Source organism: Martes martes (assembly GCF_963455335.1).
Source record: "Martes martes genome assembly, chromosome: 16".
Classification (NCBI taxonomy): Eukaryota; Metazoa; Chordata; class Mammalia; order Carnivora; family Mustelidae; genus Martes; species Martes martes.
This window is the reverse complement of record NC_137904.1, coordinates 52,352,565-52,366,076: the sequence shown is the minus strand read 5'-3', so window position 1 is coordinate 52,366,076 and position 13,512 is coordinate 52,352,565. Positions and strand designations below refer to the sequence as shown.

At 51.0% G+C, this 13,512-nt stretch overlaps 1 protein-coding gene across 1 annotated transcript in view; it reads left to right on the top strand.

Annotated features, from left to right (window-relative positions):
* PRKCA (protein kinase C alpha) overlaps window positions 1–12,512 on the top strand; it is a gene marked incomplete at its 5' end in the record, with an annotated part of 384,835 nt that extends 372,323 nt beyond the window's left edge. The window contains one exon of the mRNA XM_080825828.1: window positions 10,796–12,512. Coding sequence (XP_080681954.1) covers window positions 10,796–10,960 — 165 coding nt within the window. The 3' untranslated portion in view covers window positions 10,961–12,512. The remainder of the gene's footprint in view (window positions 1–10,795) is intronic.
* Window positions 12,513–13,512: the final 1,000 nt, after the last annotated feature.

The window sequence follows — 13,512 nt, the reverse complement described above, 5'->3', positions numbered from 1 at the left end:
ACCTCGGGGTCTTTAAGACATCGGGCTCCTAACTCATGCCACCTGCCGCTTCACGGTGCTTCCCGGGGACTCTGCTTTCCCCCACATCCCGTCTCTGGGGGCCAATGGACAGTGCCTTCCAGCTCGGCCGCCGTCTCTGGGGCGTCCCCGTGCTGCCCCTGCCCCCGAGGCTGCAGCGAGAGCAGCTCTGGCCCACAGTCTGCTTGAGAAGCTCCCACGCCTGTCTCCCCCGGCAGGTGCTCATGAGCAGGGAAAAGGGACCCTCCTGGGGTGGCTGAGGGACTGGCTGGTCGGCACAGGCTTTGTTCTTAGAGCAGCGACCTCCCGTCAAGTATGCTTGTGTGTCCTCTAAGAATAAAACTGCCGGTGGGGAGCCCACTTCTACTTTTCCAAGATATTCTTAGCACCGACTAAAGCAAAACTAAAATGAATCAGGTCAGTTGACTCCCTCCTGAATCATCGTGTCCAGCAGGACCCTCGTCTGTCTGCTCCCCACCTTCTCTTAGCGGGTCCCAAACCCAGATCTCAGGGGGTTTTCGTGGGGTCCTTCCCCTCGGTGTACAAAGCCTGGCTTGGAGGAGGGCTGGGGTGTGAAGGCCGTGATAAAGAACGCTGCTGACAGCCTCAGAACATTCTGTTAGGGATTTTCTTCCTCCCCCTTTGTATTTGTTTAGCCTCCTTAAAATATGAAAGGCACACAGTGGCCTCATACACACAGCTCAGTTTCTGTTCAGGAACAGCAGAGAGAACACGCTCACCCTGCTGTAGGTGCGAAGCAAAATACAGCCACTTGTGAGGCACTTTCCAGAAAGCGACGACAGGGAGCAAAGTCAACCGTAAGACACATCTCCTTCTATGTATCCCCATTTCAGCCTCAGAAGACGTTGTCTGTTTGTGTGGTCACCTGCTTTCTGTGGACACTGGGGCCTTAAATTCAGATATAGGGGGACAAGAGGGTGACTCGGGTCCAGGAGCCTGGAATCTGACTGCGCTGTTCCCCGTGGGCCGTGGAAATCACCAGAAGCAGAGTCCCAACCGCCGTGGGCAGTTGAGCCATGAGCAGTAGAGTGTGTGTGTGTGTGTGTGTTCCTGGGGTGCTGCTATTTGTGTTTTTAGCTGAACACTAGCTAACATGAAAGGAAAGAAGAGAGGGCCTCCTTCACAGCAGCCCTTGAACTCCAATATAGAAGCCAAAACCACGTGCCAAAGGCCTGCTTGATGAGAGCTCCGGTCAGAGCGGAAGGAGGGACGGCCCCTGCTCACAGGGAGCTTTCCCAGGCCAGAGCCTATGTCCGGCTGGAGAACTGTATGCAGGAAAGGAAGATGCTGGAAAATGTACTCACAGGCCGTGGAGGGGGCAGTAGGGGACACAGAGCCGTGCCAGGGTCAGGAGCAAGTCGCCGCAGGAGTGAGCGGCAGACTTTCTGTCCCAGGGCCGAACAGTGTTAAGGACACAGAGGTTGACCAGAAAGTTGGGGCTCCCGGGAGAGCTCCCAGTGCCGCCACCACGCCACGTGCAGAGCAGCAGAGTTTGGCCCCTAATCCCGGCCAAGGGGGCATCTCCGCCGCCTCCGGGACGTCATTCTGTTCCCGAGGTGCCACGCTGGAGTGGAGACAGCACACGCCAAGGATGGTCTGGGTGGCGGGAGAGGACACTTCTAACAGTGCAAAAGCAGAGGCCGCACATGGCACGCCGGGGTCACAGCCTCCAAGAAGAGCTACTGGCACATTCGAGGGGCTCCGTGATGTGTCTCCGCTTCCTCGGTGAAAAATGTAGCTCCCTGACCCAGGGCTAATGAAAAAGCCAAGAGGGAGCAGATAAACTCTAGAGCCCAGTCTTCTCCGATGGACAGTTTTGTCCTTTCAAAGGGAGATGGAGCAAGACATCCTCGCTGTCCCCTGCTGCCGGGTGGCTGACGCTGGGGCCGTGTGTGTGCGCCGAACCCATCCCGGGGAGCATCTCCGAGCGGAGTCGAGAGCCCCAGCTGGCGAAGCTGGTCTGCCTTCGTGACGTTTGCTCGATGCTTTTGCGTGTTCAGCGGTGGCCGTGAACCAATTTCCCTGAGATTTAGGGGGTTAAGGGGCCATTCCCTCCTGGCTCCCACAAAATCAAGCCTTTGTGATGCATAAGTCCGTCAGGATGCTCCACACAGAACTTCCTACCTTGCGGGGACGGGGAGGTCAGACCCTGCCGTGCAGCCATATTCTGGATTCAGTTTGAAGTCACTCACGTTCAAAGCGGAGAGAGGAACGTGGCCGGCGTCAGGTGTGTGGCACTGTGGCCGTCACCCCGGACGGCAGCGAGTCTGGGGGCTCAGAGCTGCATATCTGAGGCACACAAGTGGCAGAGCCAGGGAACAGCCTGCCCCCAGGGAGTCCGGTCTGGCAGAGCCACGTCCCCAAAAGCCTGCTGTGTGCAACTGTGAAGGTAAAGACGATTTTCTAGAAGATGCAGCCATCACTTATGTACTGGTTGGTTATGTCAAACAAAAGCAAAAAGAAAAACAGCTGTGTTATACTCTCCTGGAGGTGAGCGCTCTCTCTCTCTCTCATAACTCTCCTTTTTTTTTTTTTTTTAAAGATTTTATTTATTTATTTGACAGACAGAGATCACAAGTAGGCAGAGTTAGTCAGAGAGAGAGGAAGGGAAGCAGGCTCCCCACTGAGCAGAGAGCCCGATGCGGGGCTCGATCCCAGGACCCTGGGATCATGACCTGAGCTGAAGGCAGCGGCTTAACCCTCTGAGCCACCCAGGTGCCCCATAATTCTCCTTCTTTTCGGGAAAAAAGCACACAGCGAACTGGTTTCCTTTTTCTCTGAAAAGAAAACACAACAGCGGAAGAGCCTCCGATCCACAGACCAAGGCCATCAGCTCCGCATTTGGCCGATGTTCTGAACAAGCCTGAGTCCCCATAGAAGCTTACGAATGTTCAGAAGAGTCCATGTAAGAAAGTTTTTGGTTTTTTTTTTTTTTAAATTTTTAAGTTCAAAGAAGATGTCTCTCCTGAAAAGGTAAATGTTCCGTTGCTGAGGGAGAAAAGCAAGAGGCCAGGCTGCCTCCCATGGCATCAGGTGCGAGAGGAGGTTTCCAGGGGAAAAGAAGGCGCAGCCAAGCCCACTTGGCCCCGCATCCCGAGAACCCGTGGAGGGAAGGAGAGCTCATTCTTTCTGCTTTGCTTGAAAAATCAAAGGCTGAGTATGCCCTTCGAGGCACACATGAGCCCAAGACTCTGATCCAGTGTCGCTTTGAATTTTGTAGGCTTTCACCCTGATTTATTATTCATGTGAATAAAATGCCCGAGAGCAACCTTCAAGTTCCCGTTCATCCTGCCCGTGATACGTAACAGTTTATACAAATATCAGAATTGGAAAGTTAATTCATTTTTTTTTCCTTTTTTTGAATTCTATCCATTGGCACCTAGGAGCAGAATAGCTAGTTCACAGGCGAGCCAAAAACCCTCACAATACTTAAGTGGTTATTAGAGAGAGAAAGAGAGATGAATCTATAAAGTTAACACCGCGAAATATATTCCTGAGTTGATAGATGAGCAGAGCCCTTTGGAAATAGGCTTGTCTGTCATGGAGAGCCTTTCTGGGGAGATTACTGTCCTTATTTTATCAAAAAAAAGAGAGGGGGGAAAATATAACTTTTCAGGACGCTGTCATCCTTGCGGGAAGAGCCAGAGAGAATAGGAACAGTGGGTACAAATGTGGGTGCCACGGTGGTGAGATTGCACAGTCAAGTTCATTTTCCCAGTCACCCCGAAATCCTTTACGGGTGTATCTCGGGGAGCCTGTGGGTTTTGTTCCAGAAGGCCACGATGTGATGAAGTACATGACACAGTAAAGCGAGGCAATGAATTTGGGGGTTTCCCAGTGCATCTAGAAGTTACATTTACACCATCCTTTGGTCTATTAAGTGTGCACTAGCATTGTATCTTAAGAAGAAAAAACAACGCATGTATCTTCATTTAAAAATACTTTGTTGCTAAAAAGTGCTAACATCACGGGAGCTTTTAGAGAGGTCTGTCTCTCTGATCACAGATCATTGTAACAAATATAATAATGAGGATGGTTGAAATATTGTGAGAATTACCAAAATGTGGCCTAGAGACAAGAAGTGAGCAAATGCAATTGGAAACAATCATGCCAGTAGACTTGCTGAATCCCAGACTGCCACAGACTTCCAATTTAAAAAAAACACAGGGTCTGTGGAGTGCGGTGAAACAGGGCATTTCATGGTGCCGTTAGTTTGTCTGGAGAGTTTGATGCCGGTTTAATTCTCAAAGTCAGTGCAGCATGCCTTTTTAATTTTTGAAAATAATTAATTTTGAAGTAGCATCTCATTTCAGTGTTGCAGAAGAGTTGTAAAAATAGCGCAAAGAATTGGTACATTGGCTTCACCCAGATTCCCTAAATGTTAACATTTTAGCACATTTGCTTTATCATTCTTTCTCTACGTCGCTGAGTGTGCGTCTGTGCAGACACACACATGGGCGGGTTTGTTTTGGTTTTTTTTTTTTTTTTGAACCATTAGAGTAAGTTGCAAATGTGATGCCTCGTTACACCTACGTGTTCCGTGTGTCTTGCCTCAAACCAAGGCCATGTGGTGGTACCTCTCTTCTTAAGGATCCCGCAGAAAAGGTCATTCTGCAGAGTGGTGGCCATCCCAGTAGAAGGAGGGACCCGGAGCGCTGGTCCGAGCGTGCAGTGCTGTAGGCAGCCTTGGGCTGCGTGCAGTTGTCCTCCTGGGGAGTAGGTAGGTTCATTCTCCTGCCGTTCAGTGACGCCGGGAACTGTGATGCCCCGGAAAAGTGAGAGATTCTCAAGACTCTGGGAGCTCCACCAATACATGAACCCTAACCAGCCTCCGGAGACTGGAGCCTGCCGCCTCGTGGTGCCCTCAGTGTGATTTGTGCCTTTAGACCAGCCTAAGCCAGCTTCCGTTTAGCTGTTGAGAGGCAAGGAGTCTGCCTGTTCTTTGATAACTACCCTCCCCAATGCTCTTTTTTTTTTTTTTTTTAAAGATTTCGTTTATTTATTTGAGAGAGAGCATGTGTGCATGAGCAGGGTGGGTGCAGACAGAGGAAGAGGGAGAAGCAGGCTCCCTGCTGAGCAGGGAGCCCGACACAGAACTTGATCCCAGGACCCTGGGTTCATGACCTGAGCCCAAGGCAGAGGCTTAGTTGACTGAGCCACCCAGGCACCCCCAGGTGCTCTTCTGCTTGAAAGAGAAATGGGAAGACGTGAGATGTTTAAAATAACAATCCAGATAAGTAAGTAGCTCTGTCACCAGCCTCGGGGAGCTTCGGTGGCGAGGGACAGGGTCCTTGCACAGCCTGTGCACCTCATGACGTGTGAACGGGCAGCCTCCCGTTGTCTGAAGTGACGGTCTCCGACACCGCTGGTCATCCCCACAGCCTGTTTTGAGAAAGGAGCCTTGAATCCTCCCAAGCTGGCCGTCGGCATAAAGACAGGCCAAATGGAGCGCGCATTCCTGTTCCACAGAATACGGCCCGGATGAACCAGGACTGTCCCCTCACAGACGTGTGGCTCTGACACCTACAAGAATCCGCTCAGCTAATGTGTGGCTTATAGCCCGAGTCTGTCAACAAACCCATCCAAAGAACCGGCTCGCCCTGGTCCAGCCCTGGCCCTTCCAGAGGTGCGCTCTAGTGCTCGGCTGGGCAGCAAGTGTGCTAAAATTGGAACGCTCCAGAGAAGATTCAGCCTGGCCCCTGCACGAGGACGACTCGCGGATTCCTGACCTGTGCTCCGAGGCAACAGATCACTGAGCACTGTTTAATTTCGTCTAAGAAACGAAAACCTCCGGTCTATCACCACAGGTGGTATTGGCAGGAGGTGAAGGAGGTCCTAATCCCTTTTTAAGAAATAATTATTAAAACATTAGCTCACTGTGGCGAGATAGGTAAGCAAGCAAAGATGGATACAAAATGACAAGACGCTATCTCCCCCACCCCAAATGCAGGTCCCACTAATTACTGTCTCTTCCGTAAGCTTCTGGAAAGCTGTGAGCGTGTGTGATCATACCCACGGCAAGGTTGTACCACGCGTTCCGTTGTTCACCTTGGAGCTTTCACCCGGCGATATATCTGGGAGATGTTCACATGTGAGTGCATGTGGGTCTGTGGCATCCTTTACACGGGCCAGGCACTGACTCTTTGTTCCAAATACTCTCCTCTGTCCGTTCTTATTCTCCAGACTTTCTGTACCAAAATGCACTGGCTGCAGTGGGCTTCCAGGCCTTCGGTGAGCACGTTTCCAGATCCTTGAGTGACTAAATGAGCAAACTAACCCCACTTTTTAACCCCAGGCGTGTGCTCCTGCTTGTGTTGGGTCATGCACGGAAGACCGTTCCCTGAGCATGCTGACCTTAGAAAGGGCTGCTGCCTGGGGCTCAGGCCCCCCCCACTGGATGGTCCCATGGTGTGGACATGACCTCCCAGGAGGCTCAAAGCAGAATATTCCCATTCACGTCTGCTGTCGGTTATGTAACTAAATGAAGTCCGCACACAACCGCGAGTCAGAAAGCCATGCACAGACGTCAGCAGGGTTCCTACTAACACTGCACTAGGACCACCGCACAGTGGGACTGAGACACGGGATCCCCTAAGATGAAGCAGGCCCTGCTACATCTGACAATAGCCAGAGACATTCCCCACCTCAATAAGTTCCCTTTCTCCTTCCTCTTGCAACACACCTTTCCTCTCGCTTGGTTCCGCACTCTGCCTGCTCCTCTGGGTTTGGTTTGGTTTTGCTTTGTAATGGCAGTGTTTTCGAGCTACTCATACTCACCCTAATTCCCATACCAGTGACCGTGGGGTTATAATCTACATGACTGAGACACCACGGTAAAGGACAGGAATGAGACCAACACATGTATTGTGCATGCTCGGTGGCCTCTCCCAGGTAAGAGTCATGAGAAGCCAACTTGCGCGTGGCAGGCTCTCTCTCCCCACGGCCCTCAGGGTGCGCCAGGTGGTGAATGGACCATGCACTGCCCAGGGCCATGGATGGGGAGCGCTGTGATCCCAAAGTTCACCTGGAATCAGCATCTTCCCATGCTTTGTCCCATCTTTACCGTGCCTGATTTCTCCTGGGTTCATTGTATTAACTAATGAGTTTACCAAATAGGTAGGAATGTCAGAACAACAAAGGACATATGTCCCGAATCCAGAGCTAAGTAAGGCGGGTAGATTATTAATGGTGTTCCTTCATCCCTCACATCTGAACCCTATCCCTCTTACATGCCGGGTATGTGCTGTGCCTTAAGTCGTAGCATGCCTGATGGTGAGAAGGGATTGCACACACTCTCGGTCCTTTGATCCCCACAATTGCCTTGGAAGGTGGACGTTCACATCCCCCTATTATCTTTACAAAGAAGTGGGGTGAGTTTCCCAAAGCTGTACCCTGGGCTTTTGACCTCTGGCTGGTCCTTCTCCCCAGTGTACCTCTCATTTTCCCTCAGGTGTCAAACACAATCTCTGCTCTCGGAGAGAAACAGAGGAACTGTCTGGGCTCACACACTGGCCCAACCACATTTGGGGTGCCTCCTGCTGTCCTCCTCTCCTCCATCTTTGTTCCACACCAGTTGTGTGGTGCTTTTCATCCCAGATGGCAAAAGCCTCCACTGGTGACAGGTGTGGGTTTGCTCCCAAGTAGCAAACCCTGCGTACAGCTGCAGGTGGCCTCGAGCTCTGAGGCCATGTCCAACCCCAACCTGCCCGTTGTCACACACTGCGGCAGAGGCTGCCCTTCTGGTGGCCATGGTAATAACCTTCTTGTACCATCTCTGAGGAAAGTTGAGAGGATGTCTGTAGTCTGGCCAGCCTCATTCTTCACCCCCACTGTCGCTCACTCAGTCTTTCCCAGGTATCACCAGTGCCCCCTGAACCCTCCATTCTCTGGGCGTCTTCTTGACGGCGTTGTCTTGATCCCTCCCACATCCAAGATGGCGCCTGAGTCCTGCTGCACACAAGACGATGGTTATGAGTAGGGTTGGCCCACAGACGGCAGGAAGAACCTTCTGTGTTTAAAATGTAACAGCTTGTTGAAGGCTTTATCTTTTCCCTGAAGATGCAAAGTGCACTGATTTTCATTATCCTTTCTAGTCATTGGTGGTGGAGATGGGAGGGTAGTCACAGTTTCCTACATAAACATCTTGAAAAATGAGCAGGTCAAGATCTTCTCTTGTTTGGCCTAAAGAAGATTGTCTGTCTCTGGGCTAATTTCACTGAGTTACGGAGGGCTCATTTTTTAAACATTAAGAGACCCTCCGTGGTGGAAAAATAAGTGCTATTTCCTGTAATACCAAACCTGTGATTAAAATCTCTGCTCTTTGAGAGGGGGCAAGCGGCATCCATCTGGTGGGAGCTCCCTTGGAACAAGAGGTCCTCCTGAGTTTGGGGTCTCATCTGACCCTGGAATGCAGCCTGCAGCGTTTCCAGGGCTTTCCTGCCCATGGCTTGCTGAGATCCACTCACTCAAGCTGAGTTTTTATTCTTTGCCTTCAGCCTATCCCTTCAGCTCAGTGAATAGGTTTTAAGAAAGGCTTTCCTTTGCTGGAGTGTGATTTCTCTCTCATTAGGACCAGGGAACATTCCAGAGCAAGTTAGAGTGGAGAGGAAAAGGAAGAGGTTTCTGGTGGTGAACAGTTCTGAGACCATTGGTCCTCCTCCCATGCAGTGTGATCACTGAGCTGGGATTGGGCTGACCTGGTCTCCACAAGCCCCCTTAGCTGTGGCCCAGCAGCCCACACAGCACGAGGTCTGAAGCAGCAAAGGTTTCGGCCCCGTGTGTTACCACACTTCACTTCACAAGCTATGGCAGCCCTTAGGAGTAACCATCCCCAGGACAGCGGTTCTAGAATCTCACGTCCTTGAGCATCTGTCCCCATCCCCGGGCTTCTCGGTGCTGATGTATGTGTGGTTGTCTTTTTAGACCTTGGGGGCTCTTCTTCTAGTTTTTTGTTGAATTATTTGGCAGTTAAGCCATGGCTTTTGGAACCTCCCATTAGAAGATGACCTGTGAATGCCCTAACGATGGTACCCAAAGGAAAGGTCAGACCCGTACCGTCTTTTCACAGAACAGATCAGCAAATCCCAGCTTCGATGGCTGGAGACACGTTTTGCCTTGGCTCGCGTTCCTCTTCCTTGTAGAGGCTTCACCTCTCACTTTTCCTAGAAGTTCCTTCTTTGCATCTTTGTGTGGTTAGTGACTAGCAAAAGAAATGTGAATGATCTCTTTTTAAGGGAGCACGTGTCCCGGCCGCTGGAAGCACAGTGCTGGGTGTCGATTAACCAAGTTCCCAAAGGGCATCCTCCTCTAGCACAGCACCATCTCTCGTGCGGGGGGCAGGGCCCGCGGGATGAGCAGGCCCAACAGCACGGCCTCCACGGGGAGGCCACCAGCGCCCCATACAGTCCCCTGGTGTGGACTCTCCCCCGTTGGGAATGGATGGTCGCTCGTGAACACGAAAACACCCTCCGAAAGGAAAACCGTCCGTTGTTGAAAGACCTCACTTGAACTCATAATGTGCCTCAGGAGTGGGGTGGACAAAACCTAATGAAGCTAGATTCTCAAGGAAACCTAGAAGATGGGGAAGATGTAGAAGAGGAAGTGGGACTTCGGTTTGTGAGACTAAACCGGCCTTACAAAAATAACAGCAACCCTTGCGCTCTCACCGCATGCTGGGGTCCTCGCGAAACACTGTGCCCTTAACCTCCATGGCAGCCCACGGAGGGGGCATGGCTCTTCTGGCCACTCTACACTCACGGGAATGGGATTGCCCCCCCCGCCCCCCCACTCCCGCCTTCACAGTGTAACTAGAGCTGTCCTCTGTTGATGATCCAGGGATGCCTGGTTAGTGTAAAACTGTGTTAACTCGGAAATGATTCCTGTCGCCCCATGGTACCAGCAGGTAGGAGGGTGGTCATTTGCAACATGGGCAATGCCATGATTTGTATCACCAGTGTCTCAGAGTCATCTGGGGTCTTGGGGACTTCAACGTGCCACAACCCTCCTGAGTGGCTGAGAAAGTAAAGACACCCCTTCCCCCAATTTGGGGTCCGATGTGCAGGCGGTGCCTGCAGCCCTGTCTGGGTTGAGTGCCCCTCCAGCCCAAGACCACCTGTGAAGGAACTCCGGATCGACCTGCAGTTGACCCGATAGATCTAGATACACTAAAGCCCAGCTGGGCCCCAGGGTGAATGTCCCAACCTTGCCACCACCCCTACCTCAGTCCTGGTTGAAGACTGGGGTTTTTAGAACTTTCCAGTTGCATGAATAACACAGCTCTTACTTTTATTACAATTATGGTTGCAAAGAGCCACGTGTGGGACAGAAATCTCACCCTCTTGGCTCAGAGGTCGCTGTCTGCATTCCCACCCGAAATCCCGGCCTTTCAGCGTGGACTGTGACTCGTGGCCCTGTGCGTGTGGCATCATGCTCATAGCCCGCTTGGCTCTATGAAGCGGAAGTGAAATAAAACGGGCCGCGTCCTTGCTGCTGCCTTTACTCTCAGCAGTGCCTTTCCCTGGAGGGGTTCAGTTCCAAGGGTAACTGAAGGTTTATAGCCCAGTGACTCTGCGTTATTGTTGGCTGTGGCTGGCTTGGGAACCCAGTAGGTGTGCAGGTTCTCCAGAATTCTTCCTGCCTCATCCAGTCCCAATGCCCCCGGGCCACGCTCGTCCCTGCAGAGGCCTCTCAGAGAGCCACCCTCTGTGCTTTGCAATAATGACTGACCTTTCCTCTTTTTTCTCTCTCTTCTCCGCAGTGTGGCAAAGGCGCAGAAAACTTTGACAAGTTCTTCACGCGAGGGCAGCCTGTCTTGACCCCACCGGATCAGCTGGTCATTGCTAACATAGACCAGTCTGATTTCGAGGGGTTCTCGTATGTCAACCCCCAGTTTGTGCACCCCATCTTACAGAGCGCAGTATGAAACCCGCCGCCGCCGAGAACCAACGCCTCCCCAGCCCCCAGGCCCCCCACAGTGGGAAATGATCCTTAACCCTAAAATTTTAAGGCCATGGCCTTTTCTCTTGTTCCAGATTGAGGAGGGGGGGGCCTGAAAATTTTAGGGTTATTAGTCCAAATGTGAGTAACTGTTCAGGGTCTCTCTCTTACAACCAAGAACATTATCTTAGTGGAAGATGGTGTAATGTACAGTGTCCAGTTTAATTATGTCGAAGTCCTGTCTGGCTGTAGGTTAACCCTTCCTAGAAAGCAAACAAGCTCTCCCCCTCCCCCTTTTTTGGTACGATTTGATATATTTTCCTTGGCTCTCTGTCAATTTCCACCATTGGGACCCCCCAACCAGAGATGTTAAAATGAACCTGTCCCGGGGCCAGTGACTATCCACCTGAGACGTCTTTGGAATGAAAGAACGGGAGAGCCCAGAATGTGAGCCAGGTGGGATTGGGGGGTGGGGGAGGCTTTGAAATACCCGCTGCTGCTTTTCTCTGCCTCAGTGGAAACAGTCCCTAGAATTCGAGAGGCCGAGATGAATCATGTCCCCACCAGTGAGTCATTTGCAAGCTCACTGTTTCCAGGGGTTGACATTCTTAACCCAATCATGGTCCAGTGATGATTGGTCTTCAAAAGGAGAGAGAGCGAACCTCAGATGAGCGTCGGGTGAACCTGTCAGCTCCCCTGTTTGGTTGATAAATTATCTTGATACTTGCATTTCTTTTTAAGAGGCCAAATCTTCTAAAGACTGCTAAAAGAGCATGTGAAATCATTTCAGATCAAGGACAAACCAGTGTGTGTGTGTGTGTGTGTTCATTTTAATCTCTGGGAGATTACTCTGTGATCCAGGGTGCCATCAGCAATCATGCCACTACTCGCGAGTGTTGTTAGCCAACCCCCACCCCTCAACCAGTATTTTGCTACCTACGTTCTCAGAAGCTGATACGTATGCCCCCAACCCCTTTTGTACTTATTTATTTACTAGGCTGCGGTGTTGTCCACGAGAGTACGGTGTACAGTAACTTAACAGAGTGTCGACTAGAGCATAAGTCTCCATTGATCAATCTCCCTCCCATCTCCAGCCCTTGACATCCGCTAAGGGATGAAAACCAATACAGTTTGGTCCCCCACGTCCAGTTCATGTTGAATGACACACCTGAAGCTGTAGAGTCAGGAAAACCTGGGTGCATATCAGCTCGAAGATGTCTAATTGCTAGAAGGATTTTAATATGTTTTGCAGATGCATCATGCAATGAATTTTGCATGTTTCTAAGAAACCTTAATAACAAGTGAATCTATATTATTGATATAATCGTATCAAGTATAAAGAGAGTATTATAATAATTTTATAAGACACAATTGTGCTATATTTGTGAAGGCTCTTGTTTCTAATCTGCTTTTATGATTAAGTTTTCGCTTAATTCCTAGCTGCGTGCTTCCTCTCCCCGCGCCCCCACTCCTCGCGTACCCTGCACACTGGCCCTGTATCGGATATATTAATTTTTTATCGTAGATCTAATTTTGAAATGAATGGCTATTTTACATGATCAATTAGGCTTATATACATATATATATATATATATATAAATATATATATAAATATTTGATTCTACCTGCAAACAAAAGTTTTTGTTTTCGGGGATTATTTCTGAGATGACATTCTCTCCTCGCTCCCCAGCGCCATTTTCCACTCCTATGCCACTCTTCCTCTTGGGGACATCAGGAAGCGTTTGACTCCAGTCTACCTAGTAGGTCTGTGTAGGCATGATGTTGTCACAGTCTCTGGCTGGACTCTGTTTGGTTTTTCCTTTTCAGCCTTGTTACTGTTAGTGACTCGGGGTGGGAGGGACAGGAAGATGGCCCTCCTGCTGGGTGTGTGTGTGGACACGCCAGAAGCACGCTGTCCATCCTGCTGTCCCTGGAACAATCTGCCCTTTGCTCCAGCACACACATGCTTCATGAGACGACTGTCCAGTCCGGCAGCCCCCCTGGGCACAGCCCGCCCCCCGCCCCCGGCACTATCTACAGATTCTTCAGAAGCTGCAAATTTTCTTCACCTGTTGCGAGAACCAGCCTTCCCAGTCTTGTGATGAGCCCCTCTGTGGTGAGACACCGTGCTAACGCAAGGCCCTCGGAGAAGCCAGCCTCCTGCGACAGAAAGAACATCCAACACGGAAGCAGCTGTCAGGTCTTACGGCGCCCCTCTATTTCCCGTTGCCCCCCAAATGCGTCTCCCAGCTACGCACCTCCTCATTTCTACTCTCTGGCTGTTTGCCTGAAATTCGTGGGACACACGTCCACGGGACGGTCTTTGAGATTGACAGGCCTGGTCTGCCCTGGGAACCCTTGATTGGAGGGAGAGATGGGGTAGACAGCGTGTCAGCCCCGGAAGGAGCAACTTCCTCTGTCACCCTTTATGGGCTGTAGATGTCAGAACCCAAAAAGGGCCCCAGCGTACCCAGAGCTGCAGTCCTGCTGGTCAGTGCACATCTGGGGGACACTGCCGTGCTGGGCACACCTCCTTTG